This window comes from Periophthalmus magnuspinnatus, chromosome 14 (genome assembly GCF_009829125.3).
Source record: "Periophthalmus magnuspinnatus isolate fPerMag1 chromosome 14, fPerMag1.2.pri, whole genome shotgun sequence".
Lineage (NCBI taxonomy): Eukaryota > Metazoa > Chordata > Actinopteri > Gobiiformes > Gobiidae > Periophthalmus > Periophthalmus magnuspinnatus.
Genome location: NC_047139.1, coordinates 25,121,847 through 25,147,057, shown reverse-complemented (window position 1 = coordinate 25,147,057; position 25,211 = coordinate 25,121,847). Strand labels below are relative to the sequence as shown.

Genomic DNA, 25,211 nt, shown 5'->3' with positions numbered 1-25,211 from the left:
CACAGCCTGAGAGCTCAAATTCAGGGATTAATAAACTTGTGCATCCAGTTGACTGCGTTGCTAACACGCTAGCGTTAACCACAGCTTTATCCTAAACCCGGTGTGAGTCAACCGCACAGACTACAGGTGATACTGCAAATGTATTAATTGTTAACGAGGGGCTTGTCCTGCCCTAAAACCACCTCTTGCCCTCAGATTTTTCCTCATGTTTTGGAAAACGGAGATAGCTTAGACTGACAACACTGAAGCTATCTTGAACACATGAGAAAGGCGGTGGATTTCCTAGCTTCACCGGACGAGTTACGAAAGGGAAATCTTGCAGTTCATGTTTCGCCAAGAAGTCAGTGTGACGTCTTTTATTCCATCTTGTTCGTACCTTTTCCACTACGAGAAGAGGAATATGTCCAGATATAACATTTACAGCCTGTTGGACTGGGTATATGGTGGAGTGGACCCTAAATTTGAGGGCAATGGGGGTCCCGAGTGTGCCGCCTTTATTGCCCCTCAGCAGCGGCTCATTGAGACTCTTCTTGTCATCGTTATATCGTTAGTGGAAATTGGTTTGGCGTTGAAGAAAATAAGCATGTCCAAAGACTTGAAAGTGATCGGGAAAGACTGCAAAAACGCAAAACAGGACAGTATGGGAAAGAACCTGTTGCTGGTTGCGTTGTGCATGACCTTTGGCATTGAAGTGGGGTTCAAATTTGCCACCAAAACTGTCATATATCTACTGAACCCCTGCCACGTCGTGACCATGATTCAGGTAAGGATGACACGCAGGGAACACGCCTTTATGTCTATGGTTTCTTTGGTATTCAAGCAAGCCTACGGGGTATGACTTCTGCTTAACCAAACATTCTGGTTACTGGCATCTGGCCTACACCAAAAGCCAGCCTGTTAAATTTGCAAAAACACATAACACCGTGTATATCTCACATTTTATTAGTAATAATTCAGTAATAATTCATCAACCAAATTCAGGTGAAACGCTGATTTTATTGTGCTCTCTCATGGGGCAATTGCATTGTAAAGTATAAGAACTGTCTGAAGGTTGAATACCACTTGTGAAGTATTTGAGCCTAGCCATACTTACTGCTGATGGATAGACCCTACCTTCAGATTTATATGTTCGGTGATGGTTGGAAACGCCCTTGGTGATGTGTGACCTCCGTTAAAGTGATCTATAGCAAACATCATTCACTATGTTGAATACATAATTCAGGAAGTAGTGGTGCACCCATATATATATATGGCAACTTCAAATGTAAAATAGGTGTCATTACTACGGCTATACAGTATATTGCAATCAAACTAGCCATTTGTGAAGTGCCATTATTTAGAGTGTCCCCTGCAAAGAACAACATATTCTTTGAAGTTTAGGCTTCTACAAACGTGTTCTGAAAGTCATCAGATTCCTGTATTTCAAGCTTCTCTCAAATGTTCATGCTCCTGGAGTTGTTCACGATGTACACACTGAACGGAATGATACTTTTCAACACATATTGTGTAATCATTTATCAGTGAAAGTTGATGTTGGGTGTTCTCTCAAAGGATAGATCGGAAACTGTTACAGGAAATGCATATGGTCTTTGTGGTGTGTCTATTTCCTGTGGTTTCTTCACTAAAAGACTGAAAATGGATTGTGCGTGAATTAGCCTAAATGATTGCTCGGAATGGGGTGTTTTAAGGTCCAGTGTTACTGTCATTGTAGCCCTGCGCTGACTCATGAGCCGTTCTGCTAATTACATCTGAATCCCCATCTGGTTTTATTCCGGATCACAATTTGGACCACACCCATGAATTTGAGATTATCTGACTGTCTCTCCTGGGCTCTGCAGCTTTTAACATTCAATGGAACATATGTCCCTGAACAAACATTATAATTATTTTTAGAAACAACATCTTAATTTCTCCAGGGACTTTATTATGATCAATGCATTGGGTCAAAGGTGATCCCCACATAGATGCAGGTTAAAGAGAAATGAAAATCAAATGAGAGGCATCAATGGAAAAGCATGCACTCAATTACATAACACAAGCCACAAAAGAAACCTCACAGTGGAAATGCCATAGAGTTTTTAATAGGGCTGGGTAGGTGAATTACATCACTGGGGGATTTTGTCTCTTTTTTCTAGTTTTCCTTTTTCAGCTAGAGCAGGAAGGGCCAAAACAACTGGTTGGCCAAGACTACACATGCTTTTACAATACTTGTCAGAATGTGGGAGGGGCTGCATCATCAGAAACCAAAACAAGTGAGTTAAAACTGATTAACTGAAGGGTTTTTAACTAGGGGTAGGGACGATTCCAATAAAAGGAGTGAGTGAATGGCTAAAAGTGTCTTTGTTTGAGCATATATCCCCGAAGTAGCAGATTGTCTCAGGGATCACATCACAATTACATATTTTTAATGCCCTGCTCAGGTTTGACAAAGGGTGGACTAAAGATTAGCAAAATGGCTCAAATTAGTGATCATAATTGACACAACTTTACCTTTCACTCAATATAGTTATTTTTCTAATTCTTTTCTTTTTGAGTTTTAGAGAACTACTAACTAACTGTAGCCAGTGTGTCTATCTTTGCTCCTTGTGAGTTCTGTGTTGATTTGTTGCATTTAATTTGACAGCACCGATATTGGTGTTCTTTCCTTGGATCAAGAGCAGACACATTAGCTCACACAGTCCATGCCCAATGCACTCCCTGCATCTTTATGAGGCCAGGGTTCTGTGGCTAATACAAAGTAGCACTAATGATGTAAGAGGCACTGGAGGTTAAATGTGTTGCTTTAGGATTCACATCCTGTCCTGGATTATGCTGTGAGTTAACTGTTAACTGTTGGATAATTAAACTTTATTTATACTTTTTGTTGTGCGATTAATCAAATTTGATCAAGATTCAGTCATTTCTTATAGTCAGTGATCAGTTTGGGTGTTTTTGATGGAGAGGTCTACAGCCAATCCTCAGTCAGTAAAAGCATGTGGTTTGGACGTGTTAAATTTTTCTCTTAAATGGCAATGATTAAAAGTCTATATTTATGTTCAAGAAATTAATATTGAAAGCCATTAAAAAAATGTTGATAAGACCAAATAAAATCAAAAGCTGTGATACTATAGTAGTAGTAGTAGTAGTAGTAGTAGTAGTACCTCTTCTAAAAAGGAAGTACTTGGCAGCTGAGTGTTTCGCAATCATGTGTTGAAAATTGTGTATGCCTACGGAGGATGAAGCGGATTTGCCTTTTACCAAATATTAAAACCTGCCGAGGAGATCCTGATGACAGAGAGAGCAGTCACAAAGTCAAAGTCCACACTTGGTGCTCGTTACATTGAAGGTCATTTCCTTTGCAAGTTCTGTAACATTTTGTACAAAACAACTCTCACATTACAAAATGGTAAAGTGATAAAACATTATAGTCTTATTTGATGGGCACAGTGACAAATACTGAACTAATTGTAATCCTACTAAGCTAGTTTGACACAGAGCAAAATACTTAACTTTCCACTTCCTTCATTAATGAAGCATGATTTGCTGTTCCAGTATTTGATAAACACAAACACTGGCTTAGATTTACATGACTAAAACAATGTAGATGATGTTTGTCTTTTTAGACTCGCGTGTCTTACTTTGTATTGACACAACTCATGTGGTATTGTTTCCCAGCCCAGTACTTGTGTGGTTGCATATTTCCTAAAAGTGGGCTGTTGCAAATTTAGTGCATTCATGCATTTAAACATGAAACGTGGGAATCTCGGTCATGTTAACCAATAACTAGCTTGGTTATTAGCCAGAAAGAACAGAAAATGCAAAGTTTGTGGGTGGGTAACATTCAGAAATGCAACTTTACTTTGCTAAACTTTGAATACCCAAATGCAGCTGCCCATGTGCATTTCTCCTCTAACATCATCAAAACAGTTTTAAGTTTAGATTTGCTTGTACACACTATTAAACTTTGTCAGAGGAAACTTGTGTGTGCTACAGTAGATATGACAGCACATCTATCCATGAAATGAGAACCAGGGCCACTGGGTAGTTGTACAACAACTCCCCAGTAAATTGCTTCTCAGTAATTCTGGCCCAGCCTTTGCCTCGCAGGTAAGTACAGTATTTGAGCAGTGAAGGGACACATGCAATGTCAAATTACAAGCTACATCCCAAAGAGCAATTTGCCTCCGCGCTGATAATATCCTCGTCCATAGACTCCAGCAGAAGTTTGAAACCAGGCTGTTTGTTGTTGTTGTTGTTGTTGTGAGATAAAAGTGCAGATTCTTGTTCCCAGGAGTTCTGGCTTAGTTTGCCAAAGTCAGTCTTCAATTCATGGACATGTTGAACAGGATCTCACACTTTATGCGTTCACAGGCTGCTCTGGTTGTGTGACAGTCCTCCTGGGTCCTGTCTTAACTCTCTGAAGCCTTTTCCTGATGTGATTCTTTGAACTATAAGCCTGTTAGGAAGCACTTTACAGTTACCCACAGGCTGCTTCCTTGTACAAGACTCTCCTACATTATCATAAACGTAAAGCAAATTGTTCTCTTTTCAGTAATGGCATTTTCAGTGTAATCTCGCAGAGTGCCAAAGCTTTTCAGTAATGGCCACTTTCATGTGATAATGGATTATGTATCGTCTTATTCTTTTTTTCTTTTCTTTTTTTTTTTCTATCTGCAGATTTTCCTACTGGCCTGTCCACCATGTAAAACTGCAATGATTGTGTTCAGGTAAGTTTGATTTGGTTTGTCAAATGTGTCTTAATCATTACCATCAGTATAAATATAGACTTTTGAATCACATTATTTCCACTGTGATTGTGGTTGTGCATAACCAGTGGGCAGCTTTGTCAGGACTAGTTTTGTTAGAAGATTTTGAATGTTTTTGGTTGAACCGGGTTCAGAATTAAACCCAGACACAGGAATAACATGCAAACTCTGTAGAGAAAGTCCCCTCCTTTCTAAAACTCAAACCTGGTATTATCTGGGAAATTATGGCAAAATTCTTCTGATTTTGATTTTAACAAGTGACCATTAAAACAGAGAAGCAAAGGATCGCAATATGATAATATCACCAAAACAGTATATTATTAATTTGTCAAATTCTAGGAGTGTGTGTTCTGCAGATATCAGTAAATTAGAGTTCAGATTGTCAGGAACAAAATTATGAGCACTGATTACACAAAAGTTGTTATAATGGTAGTGTCTTTTATCAGTGTAAAAGGAAAGACTTATCTTTACTATCCATAATAAACAAAGCCTTGTCTTACATCATCTTACTGCTATTTTTATATTGTGATTGGAGATGCCAACAGTGATAATGACGACTTCCATATAGATTGTGCTGATCTGAACTTTGATGCCTTTCAATTATAAGTTCTGCAGACTTGGTGTTCAGGGAGTTATGTTCTAATTAATTCATCTGCAATTACACTTTGATTTCTTCCATATATTTACCACACTCAGGGCTGATAATTATTCCCATCAAATGACTGCGTATGTGTTCGTACCCATGAGACTTGGTCCAGCCCAGACACGGTGACTTTTACTTCCTGTATGGGCCAGAGGGAATCACACATGGAGCAGCTGGAGCACTATCAAAGCACTCTATTGTTCTGCTGTGAGGGAAGGTCTGATATGGATCTTTTGAGCTGATACCAATATTTGTCATGCTGCTGTGTCCGATACCAATATTTTGTTTTTAAAATTTGTAGCAAGGGCCATAAATAGAAGTAAAGGTCACAAATTTCACATCTGTAAAAATAATAAGAAAATCTATTTATCTGGGATAAAAAAATAATGTGTTTGTTTGTTTAAACATAGTCATATTTTTATCTTAATTGCTCTTCTGTTTCCATTGTTGTGCCTAAAAATGACCAGTGTCAAATATTGACTATACTTTCAATATTGGACCTGTACGATATCGGAATGGGCAATAGAGCTGTTTCAATATCAGAATTAGCTGATAGTATAATGTGCTGAAAAATATCATTGGCAAATCTCGCCTTTTTTAAATTGGCTGATACCAATTTCTGATTAAAACCTTTGGATATCAGTATCAATATATCCCATCCCTATTATCTGTTCTCATGAAACTGTGTGGACTTAAGACAGAGGACATGAAGACATTAGGGTGTGGAGTTTACACGACGCACTGACATTTCACGGGTACACAGTGCCCTGTACCACTATTTTACCTTTATGTTTCATAGGTGTGAAGGGTACTGCTCACAGCAGAGTTATTTGTACTCTAAATATTATACTAACTACTAAGTGAAAGTACTGTGAGGGTTTTTTTTAATTTATTTATTTATTTTGTTAAGTAGTTAGTATTTACTTAGCTGTATTAATTAGTTTGATTTACCACTAAATAAATTCAATGCTAATTTCTGAGTATCCATCATAGAGTTGCACTATGTAACTTTTCTGGTGGAGGGTCTGCCACCTGCTTTTCTCCTTGGAGATGTTATTGCTTTTCGAGAATGTTCAAAATCAACTTGTTAAAAAAAAAACATGCATTCTTATTTTGAGAGCCTCTCCACAGGTATGACCTACTTTGCCCAGTGGCCTTGTGATATTTAATGCCATACTGTGGAACATTCTAAGCAAAGCAACTTCTGCATACAAACAGGCAGGTGATACTTTTCACTTTTAGTTTATGATGATCATAAATTACTTTTCAGCAGATTTAAGAGTAAAAACTGTTAACCTCTATAGTGAATAATAGAATATTATGTAGCAGCACAACTCGGCCAACACAAACGAGCGATGGTCTACAAAATAAGATTATTTATTTTAAAATGGACAGCAGATTCACATTTGTTGAGTGTTTTTATATGGAGATGTACATGATGTAGAGCACATATTTGACTAAAGAAATTCTCAGTTGACTAAAGACATGTCTCGTCGATCGGTTATTCGACTAAAAGGGGGCCATGACAAAAGCTGTCAACAGTATCATGTAGCTCTGTGTATTTGACCCCAACAGTACAGGAGATCATGCAAAACCAAATATTTATGCAGAAAAAAGTACTAGGAATGTGCAATATGTTTCATAGTTACAGTGATTTATACTCAAGTGCATTTCTCACAAACATCTCCAGTGACCCTTTTAGTAAGATGTAGATCAGATGTCCGGATATTGTAAATTTAAGGCACAATCTACGCAATCCATACTCCTTTAAAAGCATACCCGCGCCAGGTAAGAACCGCTAATGTATTTTCTGTTAGCGTTATTGACATGTTGTTGTTTGATTGTGTATAACTAATGTACAAATGTAAGATTAAAATGAGCCGGGCTGATTTTCAGGATAAAGGTCTAGAGGCCAGTAGACTGACAGCCGGCCTCATTCAAACTGACTCTGCTACAGCACTGCAGTTTCCCCAGTGACCTTGGTTGTCACAACAGTTATTTTGGCTGCTTTGATGAAAAGAGCAGTCACATGAGATAGATAGAGGTCCACACTTGGGTTTTATAAATGGCGACTTTTAGAGTGATGGCTACTTAAAGCGAACATTCATCCTGAAGTTTGGAGTGCAGCTAAAAACTAACCACTGTGACACACTCCGTCAGTCAGAAGTGAAATGAGAAAGGCCTGACAATCTGTACAAAAGATGGTAGACTTAACGTATTGACCATAGTAATTTTCTCATTTATGGGACTATTTACTGGTTAGTGCCATTGGCAAGTTATCAATAGACAACCTGAGGTGTTAATGGCCGAGTTGAGACAAATGATGTCTTTAGTGACTCTACATGCACAGCAGTGGAGAGTAGTGTGTGTGTGTGTGTGTGGGCATTTATCACATTGTGGGGTCTAAAATCTGTACACACACTCACTTTATGGGGACCTGCCTCATTATGGGGATCAACAACATGATTTAAAGGGCACATATTACAGGGGGGGGTGAACACTTATAGTGTGCAATCGATTACAAAATTTATGGAAAAAAAATTAAAAACCTTGGTGAAAGTTTGTTTGAAAATCGAGGATCAGTTTATCTTATCTTGACATTTTCTTTATCTTTTGCAGGTTGCAGGTTCACATGTTGAATGGTGCATTACTGGCCCTTATGTTCCCTGTAGTAAACACTAGGCTGGTGAGTAACTGTTTTTGTTATCAACTGTATATGAGAACAAACAAAAAGATCAAAGAAATTTTAAAGTATTTTTGCCAGATTTTAAAGTTGTGTTTACTCACGTAATGATTCAGCAGCGTTACATCGTCACTTTAAGGGGATGGGATCTGCAACTATCCAAAAAAGGGGCAGACAACTTCATGGCTCTTTGTTGTGATGACGTTTGCGGCGACGTCAGCTCCTATTGCGCTCTGCAGTTTTCTACTGCAGAAGTCAGCTGACTTGTTTCTTTTAGTTGTTTTAGATGAATATTGTGATTTACAATGTGCAAATTATGACATAATGTTCCACGGGTGTCATAGATTATAACAGGCTCATGCACAATATGTCTTGTTTAAACTGAAATAGGACATTTATATGACACAGTGACATTTTATGTGAGGCATTCAAATTTAAACTGAGAACAATCACCATCTTCAAAATATTTTGTTTCTCACATGCTTTTGTTCCAGTGGCATTTGGAAGCTCTTCATATGAAGTTTTATGGTTATGGTTTAGTCGAATATTTGGCCCTCATCAGTAGCGAAGTGTAACTGGTGGGGGGTATTGTTCTTTTTTTTCCTTTTTTTTCAACAAAATTATTTCATTTTTGACCACCCACATGGGGGTATAAAAATTATCACCCTGACAAAAAAAATTCTAAGATGGGCATGCCCTCTGACTCAACAATAGTTAACATTTTTTGGGGGGGATATTTAAGATGTTTTTTGTGTAGCACTCTGGGAAAAATATCTTTATTTCCTGTTTCTTTGATGGTCATGGCCACATGCATCAGCCTACACAGCAAAAAATTTCACTAACAGTGCAAAATCATACCCTGAATAGAACAGAGTAATGAGCACATAACCAACAGGGACTGTAGCGCCCCCTCCAAATGTCACTAAACCTGGGAGATTAACTGTATTGACCATAGCATACAAAAAGGTCAGTTGGACCAACTTTATAGTTTGGACAATAAACATTCACTATTTGATATTAGACTTTCCAAATCTATACACAGAGACAGAAATTACTTTATGCAAAGTTATTGAAAATTGGCTCAAACATTATTTAGGTCACTCCAGTCAAAAAAGTCAATTACACCATAGGAACCTTGTGTATTATGCAGGAGGTTGCTGGTTCAAGGCCCTGAACCTCCCCAGTATAAGTCAATTGGCACACTTCACTTTGGAAATAGGGTGAAGAGCAGATAGTGACCTGGGTGGCTGTCAGGGAGGGAGAATGGTATACCGGGCAGTCGCGATTCAGGGGAGGTCACAATTCAGAGATTGTTGCGATTAAGAGGCAGTCACAAGTCCGTGGGCGGGACTTGCGCACGGTGGCAAGGGCCACAACCAGCAGCAGACAGCAGACAGACTTAGTTTGACCTCGAGGGCTGCTTATATAATAATACATATATCTGTACTGGGGCAAGAAAAGTTTTTTCTCAAATACATGGGAAAATACTACCTGGCCAGCCAGAACCAAACGCTTTGACAGAACTTCACAAAGATGATTGGGCCAGAGATGCATGCTTCTTTTGGGTAAAAACAAGCATGGTGTCTTGTGTTTAAAAAGGGCAAAAAAAAAACAACACAAAGGATTGAGAAACAGCACAGATTTCTGTAGAATCAGCAATTGAAGTGCCAAACTTATTTATTTCAGGTAAAAGAAGTTATTTATTTAGTTCTGTATGATATGAGCATTTTCAAGATTCTTTCATTTGAGAGACATGCCACAAATTAGCGGCTGTGGTTGGACCATCCCAAGTTAAGGAGGTGGTTTTTCACACTCTTTTTTTGAACAGAATGTAGAAGGGACTGGTTGTTCAGGTAAGGGATATTGGGGACAGGACCTTTAAGATTTAGTTTAGAGCAGTATGTCTTGCTGCTTGATGGGTTTTTAGTCAGAATTTCCAGGTTGACTGAATGTATTTATTTATTCATGGTTAATTTAGACAAGTGAGTGATGAGGGGAAAACAGCACATTGTTTATTCACAGACATGCAATTTCAAATGTCTGCCAAAATCTTGCCAAATCTGCTTCCAATGAAAATTCAAAGTCATATTAATAATTAAACTTGACCATTCTGTCTGAAGTCAGAAAGCACGGCCTCATATTATGTTATTATGTATTTAGAATCTGAGCTGCCCTGTGTCCCAGTTTCCAAGCAGCAGTGTGGGATTATGGTTTTGTTTTAAGACGTTTCTTTGTTTCGTTCTTGTTAGTGCTTTTCGACTTCTGACATCATATGATATCTGTGTTCACAAATCTACTCTGCAGTGTGAACACTCTTAACAGTGATACTTGTATTTTTATGTTTTAAAAATATGTGTGAAAGTATATTTCTATGTATGGCCGTAAAAAAATTATTACACTAATCAATTACAAAGATTAAAATCAAAATACGAATTAACGAATAACGAATTACCTAAATTCAGAGTGATGTGTGCGCTCATTGTAAACCTGGGTAACTAAAAATGCCACAAAACATTACTATCAAAATATATTAGATCTATAGTCGATGATTTATTTATCAATATGAGGATTTTTTGTCCATATCACCCAGCCCTAAATAATCATCATTTCAGTAATGACCCAAATAATCTTGTTATTATAATTTTTTGCCTTAATCCTGCAGCCCTAGCTCTAGTTTTCACACATTTCCCTTTTATAAAACCTTCAAAGTGTTATAAATGTATACTTTGTCCCATTTTGTCAGCACATGTTCCCGGACTGTGCACCGTCTCAGATCAGAGATTGTCAGATGTGCCGACACAGGCAGCTCCCCTCAGCCATCTCAGAGTCTACAGATCAGTCACAGCGTTCCTCTTTATGAATTCACTCACTGTAAAAAGACCACTGCAGACAGACCACTGCAGACAGACTTTCTCTAGCTCATACGATTGCATTGTCAGCTTTATATCTCTAGATCAGAGCATTGAGCTGGAACTAGGCTGATAGGAACAAGTCTGTCTATGCACACTGTCCTTATATCCCCCACAGCTATGTAAATCTAATAAGTCTACCTGTGACGCCGCGTAGGGACGCCACAATATTAAATTTTAGCGTTATGATTATTGTGAGAAGAAAATGTTACGATATAATGATTATTTTATTGACAGCATGAAAAAAAACAACAACAGTGAAATCCTTTATTCACACTGGAGTGGTGGGTGAATTTAAGTAATACTATGGCAATCATGTTATTGGTCTGTTACTGATACCCATGAGTTTTTTATTAAAATGGATCAGATACCCTGGTGTATAGAGACTGTTATTCTCTCCACTCCAGCTTGATCTGATCCAATAAAAGGAATTCCATGTGCATATAAACTAAAATTATTATAGACAATGTATTTCAGTAAATTATTTATCAATCGATATTTTGGTATCGATCCGCCCAGCATTACCACAGTGTCAAATACATAACCAGTCCTCTAGTCCCAGCTTTAACGTTATCATTCAGAAAGCTGAATTTCATAATGTAACATAAACGGCTGGATAAAAAAGCACTTTGGGTTTGGGTTTTTTTTAGAGTATAGACTGGATTGAAATGACTTAATTTAGCTAAATCTGAAGATTATTATTTTAGTTGTTATGATTATATTGTGACCTGAATAAACCTGTTATCCAAACATCTTAACATCCCTACACCACAACAGATTAATAATTCAACCCCTCGTTCTCTCCTCAGCTGCCGTTTGAGAAAGAGATTTATTACATCCAACACTCGATGCTGTACCTGGTACCGCTGTACCTGTTCAGGAAAGGAGGTATGTGTTCACAGGCTAAATGTGGCAAAGTATCTTTTAAAGTGACAGTTTTCATGTTTTGTTTTTTTATTTTCAAATTCTAACTTGGTTTTGTGTACCTATGTTATCAACATCATTCCATCCAAAATGCAGGGACAGTTTAGGCAGTGTAAACAAAATTTGTATTAATCTAAACTATTGTGCAGTACTTGTTTGTAGTATGATTGCTATAGGTAACCATCATGGAATTACCTCTACGTACTAGATATGTCTTATGTCTCTGCAGCCTGTGTCCAAACAGGAAGGAAAAGAAACAAGTAGGCAACATTTTTTGTCAGATCTTAAAAATACTGATGTTAACCATGTTTTTGTGAGGAGAGTAGTTTAACCTGTCATATCTACTTAAAGCCTGTCACTTGAGGAGTTCCCAGAAGCTATTTTCTACCATGTTTAACCTTTGGCCACATGACATGCAGAGCAGAAAGCCAGCTTGCAGTTTAACTACATTGCATGGACACGGGGGAGAGCATGTCACGGATAAGTAAGGAGCATATAAGTTAAATGCCAAAAATGACACGTGAGAAGATGAACAGAGCCTCACTGGAGCACAAGCCCAGGGCCCACAATAGGAAATGTGAATTTAAGATATAACAAGGCCAAGGTGTATATGATCTGTGAAGGTGAATGCAATCTCTGAATGTGTGTGTAATCTCTGAAGTAGGGTTGTAAAAATCAACACTTGATTTAATATCATAACTAGATATCACTTTGAACAATAGCATAAATAGGGAACATTTTTACCTTTCCTGAATAGTTTTAGAATAAACTGGATCATGGGAAACACTAGTTATATATAAAAAGCGTTTAAATTATCATTGTGGTCTCAAAACTAGCGTTTTCCTTAGTATTTTCATTTGTGTTTTGTCTGTTTGAACTGTGTGAAAGCGTCTTTGAGTGGCCATAAAAACCCTCTATACAAGTATTATGTATTATTATTCAAATCGAGGTGGAAATGTTAGTCATAACAACAGCACTCTTAAGTGACCAGTATTTTACCACTTCTTCTTCTCTCTCTGCATGTGGTTAAAGGTCTGTTATTTAAATTACATAAAGAGAAGTAAACACTATAATATGAATAAATGTAGGAAGTACTTGGATGCAGCTTTCTCTACAGTTATAGCACTTGATCTCTGTTGAACTTGCGTGCCTTATGAGATTTGAATGTGTGCATGTTTCTGCAGGTGTGTACAAGCCCGAGCCCCTCGGGGACATGTGGTGGGCTCTGCTCTCTACTGGCATCCTCTTCCTCTACCACTTTGTTTTCCTGCAGCTCCTCGGCCTGAGTATGATACTGCCCTCTGCTGACCATTCCATGAGCCTTCACAGCACACAAAAAAGCTCAAGAAATAGAAACGTCATCAGTGTGTCTCAATGACAATCAGTCTAAACTACCAGCCAGAATTTTTCAACAGAGCATATCTGTTAGCTAATGTGTTTTGCTCAATAGGGATCACAGTATAAACTAATTATCTCATTGCATATAAGCAACGTCTATTGCACATCTTTCACAAATGCTTCTTAGTATTAAGTAATAATACTGGAAATGTGAAATTAAACAAGCACTTCATTGGTTTTCCCGATGACACTATACATATACAATATTATGATTGTTATCTTAAGTAATTACAGCCCTGTCAGAAATTATTAGACTTGGTGAGTGCAGTGAGGTTTTCTCACTCATTTGTTTGATCCTTGGTGTTATTTTTTTATTTTTTGAATGAAGGTTTGTATTATTTAGTGTTCATGTGATCTTTCCAGGTCACTGAGGTGAACCTGAACAACATGCTGTGCCCGGCAGTGTCCGACCCCTTCTATGGGCCTTGGTACCGGATTTGGGCAGGAGGACACCAGACTGTGCTGACCCTGATTCACGGGAAGATTGTGACCTTTCTCTCTCAACACTTAGGATCTGTCTGCAGATACATGCTGGACACTGTGCGGTTGCGGGGCAAGAAAGTCGACTGAGTGTACAGGCGTGTGGGGATGAGGGAATTTTAAGTTATGCTTATGACAATAATCTTTTTTTTACCATTTGTGGGTTGTTCGTGGTCCTCAAGTTTGCATCACTGTTTTTGTTGTTGGCTTGCATAAAGGCTTGCATGCAAATGTTATAGGCCCATTGCTAATTTGTATAAGGCCCATTGCTAATTTGTATTAAGCCTTTCCTGAGAGTTTCTCAAGACTTGTAAATGTGAGTAATGGGACAGGGAGATACTGTTCTGCTGATGTTACACTTTGTTGTTTGTTGTTATGGAAGCTGCCATTTCAAAAAGACGTTTGCTAATGTGAGCCATCATATGTCTGTTTGCTAATTGCAAGCAGATGTTTAATCCATGGTTAAAGTAACTTTTCACTTTCAATGTTGCCATGACTGAAAGTGTATTTTCAATGTGTTCCACTGTGCATGTGCCTACAAAGGCATCGTGGCATTGTTCATTCAGATCATTCCAGTTACAATATTCAGGAAACATGTATAAAGAGATCCCATATTGTGAAAGACGCATGGATCTACAGTGGGACTTTTATATGTCTGACCAGAGAGCTGTTTGTGTGTTGGAATAGATGTTCTATATTTGCCTATATCAACAGCCCTTTTAGTCTTGATTTACAAATGTTTATTGTATATTTCAGACACTTGAATTATTATTACAGGGTATCCCGAATGCACTCCACTTGTGCAAGGTTAATTGTGTGACATTTACATGAAGTCACTTTGGGGCATTTATTAAATACTCATTAGGTATTATAACTCCAAAGTATAATTGTACTCCATGTAGGTCTAAGGGCTGTGTGTCTATAACTGTAGCATATATTGCACTGTAAAGAAGGGATGTTTTATATGTGTACTGTATTCATCATTAAATTGGTTCATTTGGTCAATTCAGTCAGTTTCATTTTTTAAAGGTATGAGCATGAAGCCTGCTCTTTTACTATATTCAAAAAGGAACTACAATCACAATTGAACTGAGGTTGCAAACATTAGCTGCCATGTGAGTTGGTGTGTTCTCTGAATGTGAGAGCAGTGAGTTTATTGACTTTAGTTCACACACAGTTTAGAGGGGCCAAAGGATTCACGTGTGGATGGTATGGTCGCCACTTCACTTTGCACAGAGTATTGCATATTCTATTTTCAGACATTTGGTCACACTTTTCAATATGTTAACGATGAAGCCTAAAGTAGCTGCTGTCATTAGCTTATGTGTACCAAATAGTCTATGGTCCCAAAGTCAAAATTGTAAATACATTTGATTCTTGATTAGATTAGTACAGTGTATGTAATTGCCTACTGTGTAATGCCTTTGTGCTGCTATACTGTACAACACTGTGTAGTCTTCACTTGTGAACTCCTGCCCCTCCTGAGTAAAACAATCCTAAAGCCTAGTGAGAATATTAAATATTAAAGGAGCATTTATCAGCAGTGACAAATAATTGTTTTTCCTTCAAAACCACAGTCAAGGAGAGAATTGAAATCAAGCAGACTACAATCAGTGTTCAAGATCATTATTAACTTCACCCAAGATTCTAATAATGAATGAATATAGGCTTAATAAAAAGTGACAAAATGCGAAAACATGTTTGCTTTACAACAGATTTTGTCATTTTTATTGAATAAATGATTTTTAAAAGGTAATAACAATGTTTAAAACTACATCTTCACAGCCATTGCTTACATACTCAAATAACCCATCTATATATTTTTCTTCCCGCTCCCCCTTTTTTGGATAAGTTTTTTTCTTTTGCACTTTTTTTGTTGTGTGTTTCAGTTTGGAGTCATACCGCCATTATAAATGCCCGTTTCAAGTCTCACACAAACAGCAATTCAATAGAGAAGGAGGAAGGGTCTAGCTCTACAGGGGGTGAGCTTGAAATTCCCAGTTCATATTATTCCATCAACATTTTTCAAGTTATTAAAGCAGAGAATCAAAGATTCAAAAATGGAAATAAAAAAAAAAAAACAAGTTGGTACGAGGAGTTACACCAGGTAACCCTCCCAGCCCATTGGGCCACTGCAACTGAAAATGTCATTTTTTTTTACAGTGACACATCTTAGTAGTCAGTGTCCCAAACATTTCAAAACATAGAAAACCACTAAAATAATTTTAAACTAGATCCAAAATATTCATTTTAAAAGAATTCATTTTGATGTACAAAAACAGTCATTTTCTTTTTTTTTTTTTTTTTAATGTTGTTTTTGTCTTTTTTTAATAAAAGTCTCAAACACAAGTTTATTGTAGTTCTTATTTTATCTGTCATTATTATTGATTCTTCTTTTTTAGTCTTCTATCAGTGCGATTGTATACCAGTGCAGCTACTGGGTCCAGAGTAAAGAAAACAGGCTTTTCATCTTTAATGGCATAAAAAATAAGGAAAAAAATCCATCTTTTATACAAAGTATAACTGCTGGTCTTCAGGGAAAAAAAACATTTATAAACCCATAAAGCTAGGAGGCACACCATGGGATTTTCATTTTTGTAAATTATAGCAACAATAATAATATTAAAAATAATAACAACAATAAACAAAACAAGTAACATTTGCAACCATTACAAACCATCCAAGGAGCTAGTAAAGCTCCAGAGACAGACTCAATGAAACTCATTGAATAACCGGGTTGCTCAATAAATCAAGACATCTGAATAAATCACACACACAAAGAAACAACACAGAACATTTTGTCATATGCAGGGTGGTTTTTGGAAGGACAGGAAGCCAGGCCTGAAGAGCAGCATTTGGGCATGGCCGCTGGCATCTTTGGTTCAGTCAAACATACGAAGGTAACACAAGCTCGAGCATTCCCCGAAACATGAGAATGACACGTCAGGAACTGCTGAGGCTGAACTCTAACCCTGGTATGGAACCAAAACTCAGTCTGCTACAACAAACTACTACTGCCGTCCCATACTGTCCCATGAGGTATCAATGCTTTCAACAGTTCATCTGTACTGCAACTCTATGACGAGTAAAACAATAATAACGGTGTCCCCGCCATGAGGTGCTTCCTTCAATAATAACAACGGGACCTTCCGAGGAGGTCAAAAAATTCAGCAGCTAGAAGAAAACTGTGGATGTGCTTCGAGGAAAAACACCATCCAGACTTTCGGGAAAGGCAACGGCTGTTACTACGGTTACGATCTAGCTAACAACATGTCGCACACCTTAACAAACGAGGCCATGAGGTTGGGCCACAGTGTGGGGAGTAAACAGGGAGAGGGTCAATGTGTGACTTCTTGTCCTTTCAAACCTGCAGGGTGTTGACTTGCACTGAAACAAAAACACCTGTTAAACAAATCTGCATATATCAAGGATATTAAAGGTAACACATAGGATTTTCTCTCTCCATGCCGCTGCAAGATCCTAATAACAGTACATTCGATAGCCCCATAGACATGTATGCTCCTAGGACTTTTCTGTTTTTCCCATAGGGAATTGATTCCAAATCCCACAATGGACAGAGATTCTAGGGGCTACAGTTTGCTCGGTGACAGTCATAAGATGTGTATCAAAGTGTGCCGCCATAGCTCAATTTACAGCAAGATACTGGAGAGAAAATCTTACACGTAGCATCTTAAAGTATATATGATATGATAAATGAGTCCGCATGACCAGTCACGAACAGTGACCACCCCAATATGAGGTCTGATAGCACCATATTTGTCTTTTAAATCTCTTAATGGGTAAGAGTGTCTAAGCCATAGATCAAGCATATGGATATAACCATAGGTCTCATACTGATACATACATGCAAATAGACACATTGCATGTATATACAATAACATGTAAAAGAGCATGATAAATTTGGTTTTGCAGCAGAGAAATTCAGGTTGTGCTGTGATTAATGGACCAGAAAATGAATGTCTACTGTTCCTTGTGTAGTGTTCTTCAGATCACATTTGTACTGGCGGCAACGTTGGAATATTTGTACACCAGCAGTTCGCAGCATTACTTTACAGAGGCCCAGCAGCTGAATAAGACAGAAGAGAAGGAGGCTGCAGGCTGTCAAAATATCCTCATACTTTTTTGTTTGCAGTGTAAACAGAGCAGAGGAACAGTAATCATCATCTACTGGTCCACCAATTATTAAATCATTCTCTTAAGGCAACACAACTTAAATTGGGTCATTTCTGGTTACTGTGGATGGAGTGCCAAAAGCCCTTGAAATTTTTGCATAAAGAAAAATAACATGTCAGTTAGTAAAGGCTGTTACAAACTAAGATCTTGGTCAAGTAACAAGAACCTCTCAAAAATTCCAGTATGCAGAGCTAAAACCAAAACTCCCAAAGCAAGCAGATCACCTGGAAATCCTCATTATTAAAACCAGCTATTGTGTGTGGACAAGTAAAAGGTCTAATGGATGGCAATGGCTTCTCAAGCCATGCGTTTGTGTTGTAGACCTTAACAGTAAAACATTTAGATGCAGAAATCTGATACAATTTAAGGGTGTTTTCTTCAACCTATTCAAAGAAAATAAGTAATTTAAATGCCCCTCAATCTACAGAAATTAAGACTACATTTAGAAGACTAGAAATGCTGCTTTCAATGACCAACTCCACAGCTGTGTAACTGCTACTGTGTGAGTTTGTACAGACAAAATGACATGCATTGTTATATGACAAATATTTCACAAACTTGGTGTACGTTCAGGGGTGTATTACATTTACAAAGACTATTTGTGTACATCAAGGTTTTTTTTTCTAGTGTTAATGGTTATCTAGAATCTGAAAGGTAAGACAAACTTTCTACAACAAAATGTCACAGGATCAATGGCCTGGACGCATGGAGGTACGAGTGAGTACGATGAGGGCTGGTAAATTTGCATTCACAGATCAACCATAGTCAATAGCTGACCAGCAATGCTACCCCATATAGATGTGAAACAAGAAAATATGGCTTTAAGAAGTCAGAGCCTCCCTGTCAGTTTCAGTCAAAGCATTGCATCAGCATTGTACCAACACCTGCAAAACAGCAAACCCTCTACTTATTTTTTTATTTTTTATTTTTTAAATCAAAGGTAGGCCCTCCTAAAGGGAACATGGCCTATCTGTTGCATTTTTCTTCCACTTGAATCACTTGTGCTGACATGATTATCAGAATAAATGGCTTCTTTCAGATTTCATTTTAAGACTGAAGTCAATTGAAAAAATCTGTTGTGTTCAAAATGGACTGTTCCTTCACAAATACAAAACTGAATGGTCAAGACTTTATGGGCAAATAAAATAATGTCTAATACACTACTACATTTCATATTTTGAAAGGCCAGTGTTTTTATCCACACACAGATTAACATTAAGCGATTGTGAGCTCCATAAAAGAAAACACCTGCAGACGCTGTTTGAGAGCCATCACAATCCTACAATCTCAACTTTAGAGAATACAAATCCAAATATGCAAGTTCAACTTCAAACTACAACACTACAAAGCTAAACCCACCTCACCAATCAATCTATTTTGAGAAGACACAGCCTTTGGGAACTGCAGTTGCCTTGCTACATTGTATACATGTTTTATTAATAAGAGGAAAAAATAAACAAAATTGTTAAGCTTAGTATGTTAAATGGTAGCAAAGCCTAAAAAATATTAGTCATCTTAAGAGACTTCTTTCCATCCACAGAATTATACACCTGATTAGGTGTGGTTAAAAGGGTTAATAAAATCTATTCAATGAATGACAGGGGTTATGGATATACATATATATGCTGCAATAAGTAGCCACAGGCAAACCCAAAATGAAAAAACTTAGATTTTCTTGCCTGATCAGATGATGCTCTGTTGCCACCCGTTGCCATGTCACTGTCTTAACGACGGCCAGCATGGCAACGGAAACAATCATCATAAAATGGTACAGTAGTAGAAATAGCTAGACCAGGAGGGGGCAGGCTCTCCTGGGAAAAGGTCCGCGGAGAGGTCCAATGATTGGTCATGCGGCTCGCTGTCAGGAATAATGGTTGTAGGGTGGTAGAGGGTGCCCAATGCCATTCTGGTAGTGGTGATGCTGGCGGTGGGCGATGTATTCTGCATAAGCCATTGTCATCTTCTCGCTACGGTACCTAAAAACAAGGAAGATGCAAAGAGATGCTGCTGCCTGCAGTACACTAGGCTACAAAAATTTTGAGAAAGTTGTCAGAATTTGAATTACCGTTGGTTGTTTGGTGCCTTAATTTGAGAAAACAGAAAATAGTAAAGGTTTAAACTGGATTATTGTGCATCTTACCTGGTTAACTTAATGGTCTTCCTGAAATCATTTGTGATGGGAGCTTTGTAACCTCCCTTTCGAAGTAAGGAATCTATGGTTTGAATGTGGTCCCAACCTTGGCAAGAAAATTTGTACCACAAAAGTTAAGTTTTCAATAACGTACATGGTCAGAAAACAATATATACTGAATACACCAAATCTCACCTTGCTCCTTTGCAACCTCTGGTAGGTAGGTGGCTGTGCGCTTTGATCCTTTTTCATTGAAAAACTCTATCCTAATACCATGAACACCCACCTAAGACAGAAGCATTTAAACTCATGTGATTCAGGAGTTATAGCCAAGGATGATATTGCTATATTAAGTACATTTAATAAAATTTGCTACCTCCCAGTCGAGGTAATCCCCGACATCTTCAAAGTTGGTGAGAAGAGACACTGAGCAGAAGAGGCGAGGCAGCTCATCCCTCGTCATTGGGGGAAAGCGGCTGTCTTTAAGGGCACTAGATTTGAGATGAACGATTAAACAAAAGATCAGCAGAGAACACCACACAATCCTGTAAATCCTTATAATCTATAAGCCTATAAGAACAACATGTGTTGTTTTAATGTCACAGTGTTTGCTTACCTGGTAAGGGTGTACTCCCTGAGTCCTGAGTGCAGATTCATGGCAGAAAATGTACCTATACAACCCCTCAACCGTTTGTCTCTGCCTATTTTCCATGTGACAAACAGCGGACTGAAAGACAAAAAGATGAAATGCATTTGGTTTAGAAGGAATTCAGAGCTAGATTTGCTTCAGAATTAAGAGGCCAACATCAAATTTTAGCTTTAGTAGAATATTATAAAGTGTGTGTCAACAATGTGCCTTATCAAAAGACACCCCAGCAAAACTGTCCATAGGAGTTATCTCAGTAGATGTGACAATGCATTCCTTAAGGACATGCCGAGGTCACTGCCTCACATTTGTGAAGCTGTGTGCAAATACAACACATTACTGGACTGTTTAACTGGGTCATAGGTTATGTTGTTAACCCAATTCAAATTATAGGCTGAAAACTTGGTAAACTTGAAAAAAACAAAACAAAACACAATACCTACTTGCATATTTAAATTCCCAATACTAGCTGTGTATCAAGTGTACAGTTAGTGTGCTTATGCCTATATACAGCTGGACAACAAATGTCTGGGCTTTGTTTGTCATATGAAAATCGATCATCAATTACTTATGTATTGACTGCACATTGGACAAGGTAAAGCCGAAAAGTTCTTAACTTGAAATGGCGGGTTTATGATCACCAGCATATTTCTCATCCTCAGAAGTCACATACAGCTGAGGGAAATAGCCGAGGCTTAGCATTTCTTTGTTAATAGATGCTATAACGGGCCCACTTGTTTTTTCATCAACCAAAAGCCCGTGTTTGGTTGTCATTTGTCAGTAACAAGTGACATTGCAAGCTTTGGATTTGATCAAATGAACATGTGCATGTGATGTTAGGAGACGTAAAAGTGCAAGTAAAAAGGGTTCAATTAAATATTAGCTGGATCTACCGACACAGCCCTTAGCACAGCTAGCCTACCAAGCTAGCTGAGTGTGGCCATAGAAAGTTCATTGAAAGCAACTATTTAAACTGAAACCATCGATGACAACATCATAAGTTTGTATGTCAGTCATTTATTTTGTGTTCTTAGGGGGACTGTCCTGCATGTGTGAATCCAACATTTTGAGCGGTGCTGTCTTATCTGTTCCACCCTTTTCCACTGTGGGTTAGCCGTTAGCTCTACACAGCCGTTTAGCTCCGAGTGGAGCCAGAGACAACCGAGGTTTTTCGTACTTTAAGGCAGTGTCAAAGTCTGTTTAATCATTCCAAACTCCAAATGCATATGCCAATCAACCGTGATAAATGTAAAGAAAATCACGCTGGCACAGCGCATAATGGACATAACATTTAGTTTTGTGCTTCTGTAGCTTCAGGCCTTGACAAGCTGCTCTGTGACAAGGCCCCGGATCGACAATTCAGAATTAACTCTAGTTCTTACAATAGAATGTTTGAGTACAGAACTGGTTTGACATGGCAGTGTGTCTTGATGGGGAAAAGTGTCTTTTAAAATAAGGAGAGTATCGCCTGTGGAACATTGTGTGTCTCTTACCACAGAGCTTTGCTGTGCATAAGTAACAAAAGAGCACATTTAATACTCACTAGGGATCGTTTGTAAACCTGGGTGTTCTCGGGGGCTGGTATCCGTAAAGATGGCAATAAAGCACGTCAAAACAGAAGCAGCACATCTCCGCTGAGACGACCATTTTTCTGCCTCCACTTCCCGAGCCTGGGCTGAGGCTTGGGGAGAGACCGGATGAGGAGTACCCGGCCGGGGCTGGGGACAGAGTGCTTGTGCCGCCGCTGTTACCGCTGCTACTACCAACACCGCTCACACTGCCCCCGGCTCCCCCCAGGCCGTTCGCTCTGCTCACACTGCCCGCTGCTGCTGCTACTGTCGCCGAGGAGCCAATGCCCAAGTCAGAGCCACAATGTCCGGTTCCTGTCAGAGCCCCGCTCCCCGCCCCCACCCCGCCAGGACCCCCCGATCCGGGAGATCCCGACAGTTTCTGCTTCTTCACCCCGCAGCACCCGGCCGCCATCTTGGAACAATCTGCACCGACACACCGCTTCCGACCCATCACCGTCACCGCGGGAAGGGCGGGGGGCAACGCCGACCAGACGTACAAATCCCACTGCGCTGAGACGTATGACGGACAATACTCCACTTTCACGCTATTTTATGTCTGACTAAATAACCAATATAGCGAGAGAACTGCAATGTCACGCCTGCGCTGCCCAAACGCGCGACCACGCTAAGCAGTACTCATACTCATGCGCTTTGGTCACAGGGTAGCGTCAGCCCAGCGCAGCTCCGGACCACGGCGTTTCAGTCCTGACCTAGCCCAATCTTCCTCCCTATTCCTTAACCCAACAGCAAGGTTGTCGGTCCCTTAAAAACAACCAAGTTCAGAGAGTGCAATATTGAGGCAGGCCGCAGATGACAGCAGGAAGGCGGTCCAGATGTGAAGCCGACAGCAGTGCGCTGAAGCTCCGCCGCACACCTCTCCAAGTGGAAGTCTGGAGCTCCAGTTCGCAGGACCCATAGGCTTCAGCCCAATCTGCGCACTACTTGGACAGCGTAGTCTCTCATTGCACCAGTTTGCTACAGCCTTATGAACTTGTAATTACACTACAGCAGGCCCACTTTGTTGGCATTCGAGGCGCTGGTATAAAGCAGAGTAAAATGGCATCTGACAATGCGGAGTTGGCATGGCACAATAAACCGCGTCATTTCACAAACGTTAGCCCAGTTTGCACCTGCATCATGCCAGCTCTTGGACCTGCTTAAATCTCAATTACACCCCCACGTCAGATGCTGAGCTGAAAGTTTTCACTGTAGGGTTGTTTGGAGGTTGTCATCCACGTAAAAGGGGTACATTTAGAAGAGTATTTTCGTCCGAGGGTCGTGAGAAATCCTCCGGGTTCAGAACCCCTCGCTCCGCACCGGTCTCTCAGCTGCTACTAGGTTCGGGTAAAGCCTGTGAGCAGTCTGTGGGCACAGGCATCGCAGTCTTCGGCACGGCGGATTCGGATTCAGGACTGGGTTACGTCAACTCTTTGCACATAATGCGTAGCTTATCGGGGAATCACATTTGGTATATAAAAAAACTGTTCTCTGTGAAAGCGTGCCCGTGACGTTAGACGCATGTGCGTGACAGCTAACTGAATAAAACAACTGAGGAAAGCCGTCTATAGATCTTATTATGGAATAGATAGATTGAGGTCTATAAATACTTCCATGAGGAAAACCCTCTGTTATGGATACTTCCATGGTTACCCTCCTTGATCTATTAAAATATCATTACTCTTTCACTCAGTTGTTCCAGTGGACGTCTATGGAGCTTGCCTTCTGTTATGTGAGCAAGCCATGGGTATTTGCTTCATTTAAATTTAGTGTAGCTGTATCCATATTTTAGTCATCTTATGTTAGTCGTTGATTATAACTACTGTGGTAGACCGAATAGTACTTGGAACATTTTTTGGTGGTGTAAAAAGATAACTGCATTAGATCATGGGCTTTTAAGTGTCATATGTTCCATATTCCACATTCCAGTGAGTTTTATAGGCCTATTGCATATAATCCCCTGAGGCAGCAGTAGACGCCCCCAAATAAGTTTAGAGTTGTTTAGTCTTTCTTTGTTAATAACAATATAGGAGATGCTCTGAGACATCTATTATCTCTATTGAATTGTTTCATATAGGCTAATTTTATAGATGTAATAATACAAAACGTACTGAAATGAGATTTCTCTGCTACAGGGTCACAAAATATGCTTCATGAAAACAAGCCACTTATGTTTGATTCATAGATTGATGTGCTTTTAAGAGTCACTTATCTGTGTGCCATGAATGAAAGATCTGTACCATTGTGCCATGATTCACACTATGTCTGTATTGCACATGATAACTAGAAGGATGACACATCTATAGGGCTGTGTTGATTGTGCAGAGCATCAAGAAGGAAAGACCAGAACCTATCCTTCATATAAGGCTGAAGCTACTTTGGGTAAGACTCATGGCAGATGTGAGTTTAGCAGGTCACTCCCATTCCCCACCTCCCTCACTTAGAGGACAGCCCAGTACAGAGCAGGGCTACTTAATGGTGTACCATTACACGTAATGTGAATCATCTTCAGTACAATACACTGAAGTCACTTTACCTGCACGATTTAATGGAAATAAAGTTAAAAAGTTAAAACCATATTGATACATTCTTCATGGAGATAGATAGGGTTTATACTATCTAGGTTTATACTGTGGAAGGTTATAGCCGAAGGAGGACAATTTCCATGGAAACAGGCAGGAGGAGGTTTGTGGAAATGCAAGCCCCCAACCAAAATGGAAAAAAAAAAAAAACAAAAAAAAAAAAACATACTATTTTGATAGATTATTTTTCCAAACCAAGGTTTAGTTTGTTTTTCATGCCTGACAGTTTGGACTGAGGCAGATCGTAAATGAACAGTTGAAACTGCCAGGTATAAAAAACAAATTAAACCTTGATCTGAAAAAAGAAT

The 25,211-nt window shown here is 39.0% G+C and overlaps 2 protein-coding genes across 2 annotated transcripts; one reads left to right on the top strand and one right to left on the bottom strand.

The window, feature by feature from the left end:
* The first annotated feature begins 49 nt into the window (after nucleotides 1-49).
* On the top strand, nucleotides 50-14,791 carry LOC117381817 (transmembrane protein 164). Its single transcript, XM_033978845.2, has 6 exons — nucleotides 50-763; nucleotides 4,657-4,706; nucleotides 8,008-8,074; nucleotides 11,790-11,868; nucleotides 13,089-13,189; nucleotides 13,666-14,791. The coding sequence occupies exons 1-6, from the start codon at nucleotides 326-328 to the stop codon at nucleotides 13,870-13,872; spliced, it is 942 nt and encodes a 313-aa protein (XP_033834736.1). The 5' UTR covers nucleotides 50-325; the 3' UTR covers nucleotides 13,873-14,791.
* A 694-nt stretch (nucleotides 14,792-15,485) lies between these two features.
* Nucleotides 15,486-23,712, bottom strand: ammecr1 (AMMECR nuclear protein 1). Its single transcript, XM_033978970.2, has 6 exons — nucleotides 22,297-23,712; nucleotides 20,724-20,834; nucleotides 20,484-20,598; nucleotides 20,303-20,393; nucleotides 20,117-20,213; nucleotides 15,486-19,952 (listed from the first exon to the last, which is right to left on the bottom strand). Exons 1-6 carry the CDS (start codon nucleotides 22,773-22,775, stop codon nucleotides 19,838-19,840), a joined length of 1,008 nt encoding a protein of 335 aa, XP_033834861.1. The 5' UTR covers nucleotides 22,776-23,712; the 3' UTR covers nucleotides 15,486-19,837.
* Between the last annotated feature and the right edge of the window lie 1,499 nt (nucleotides 23,713-25,211).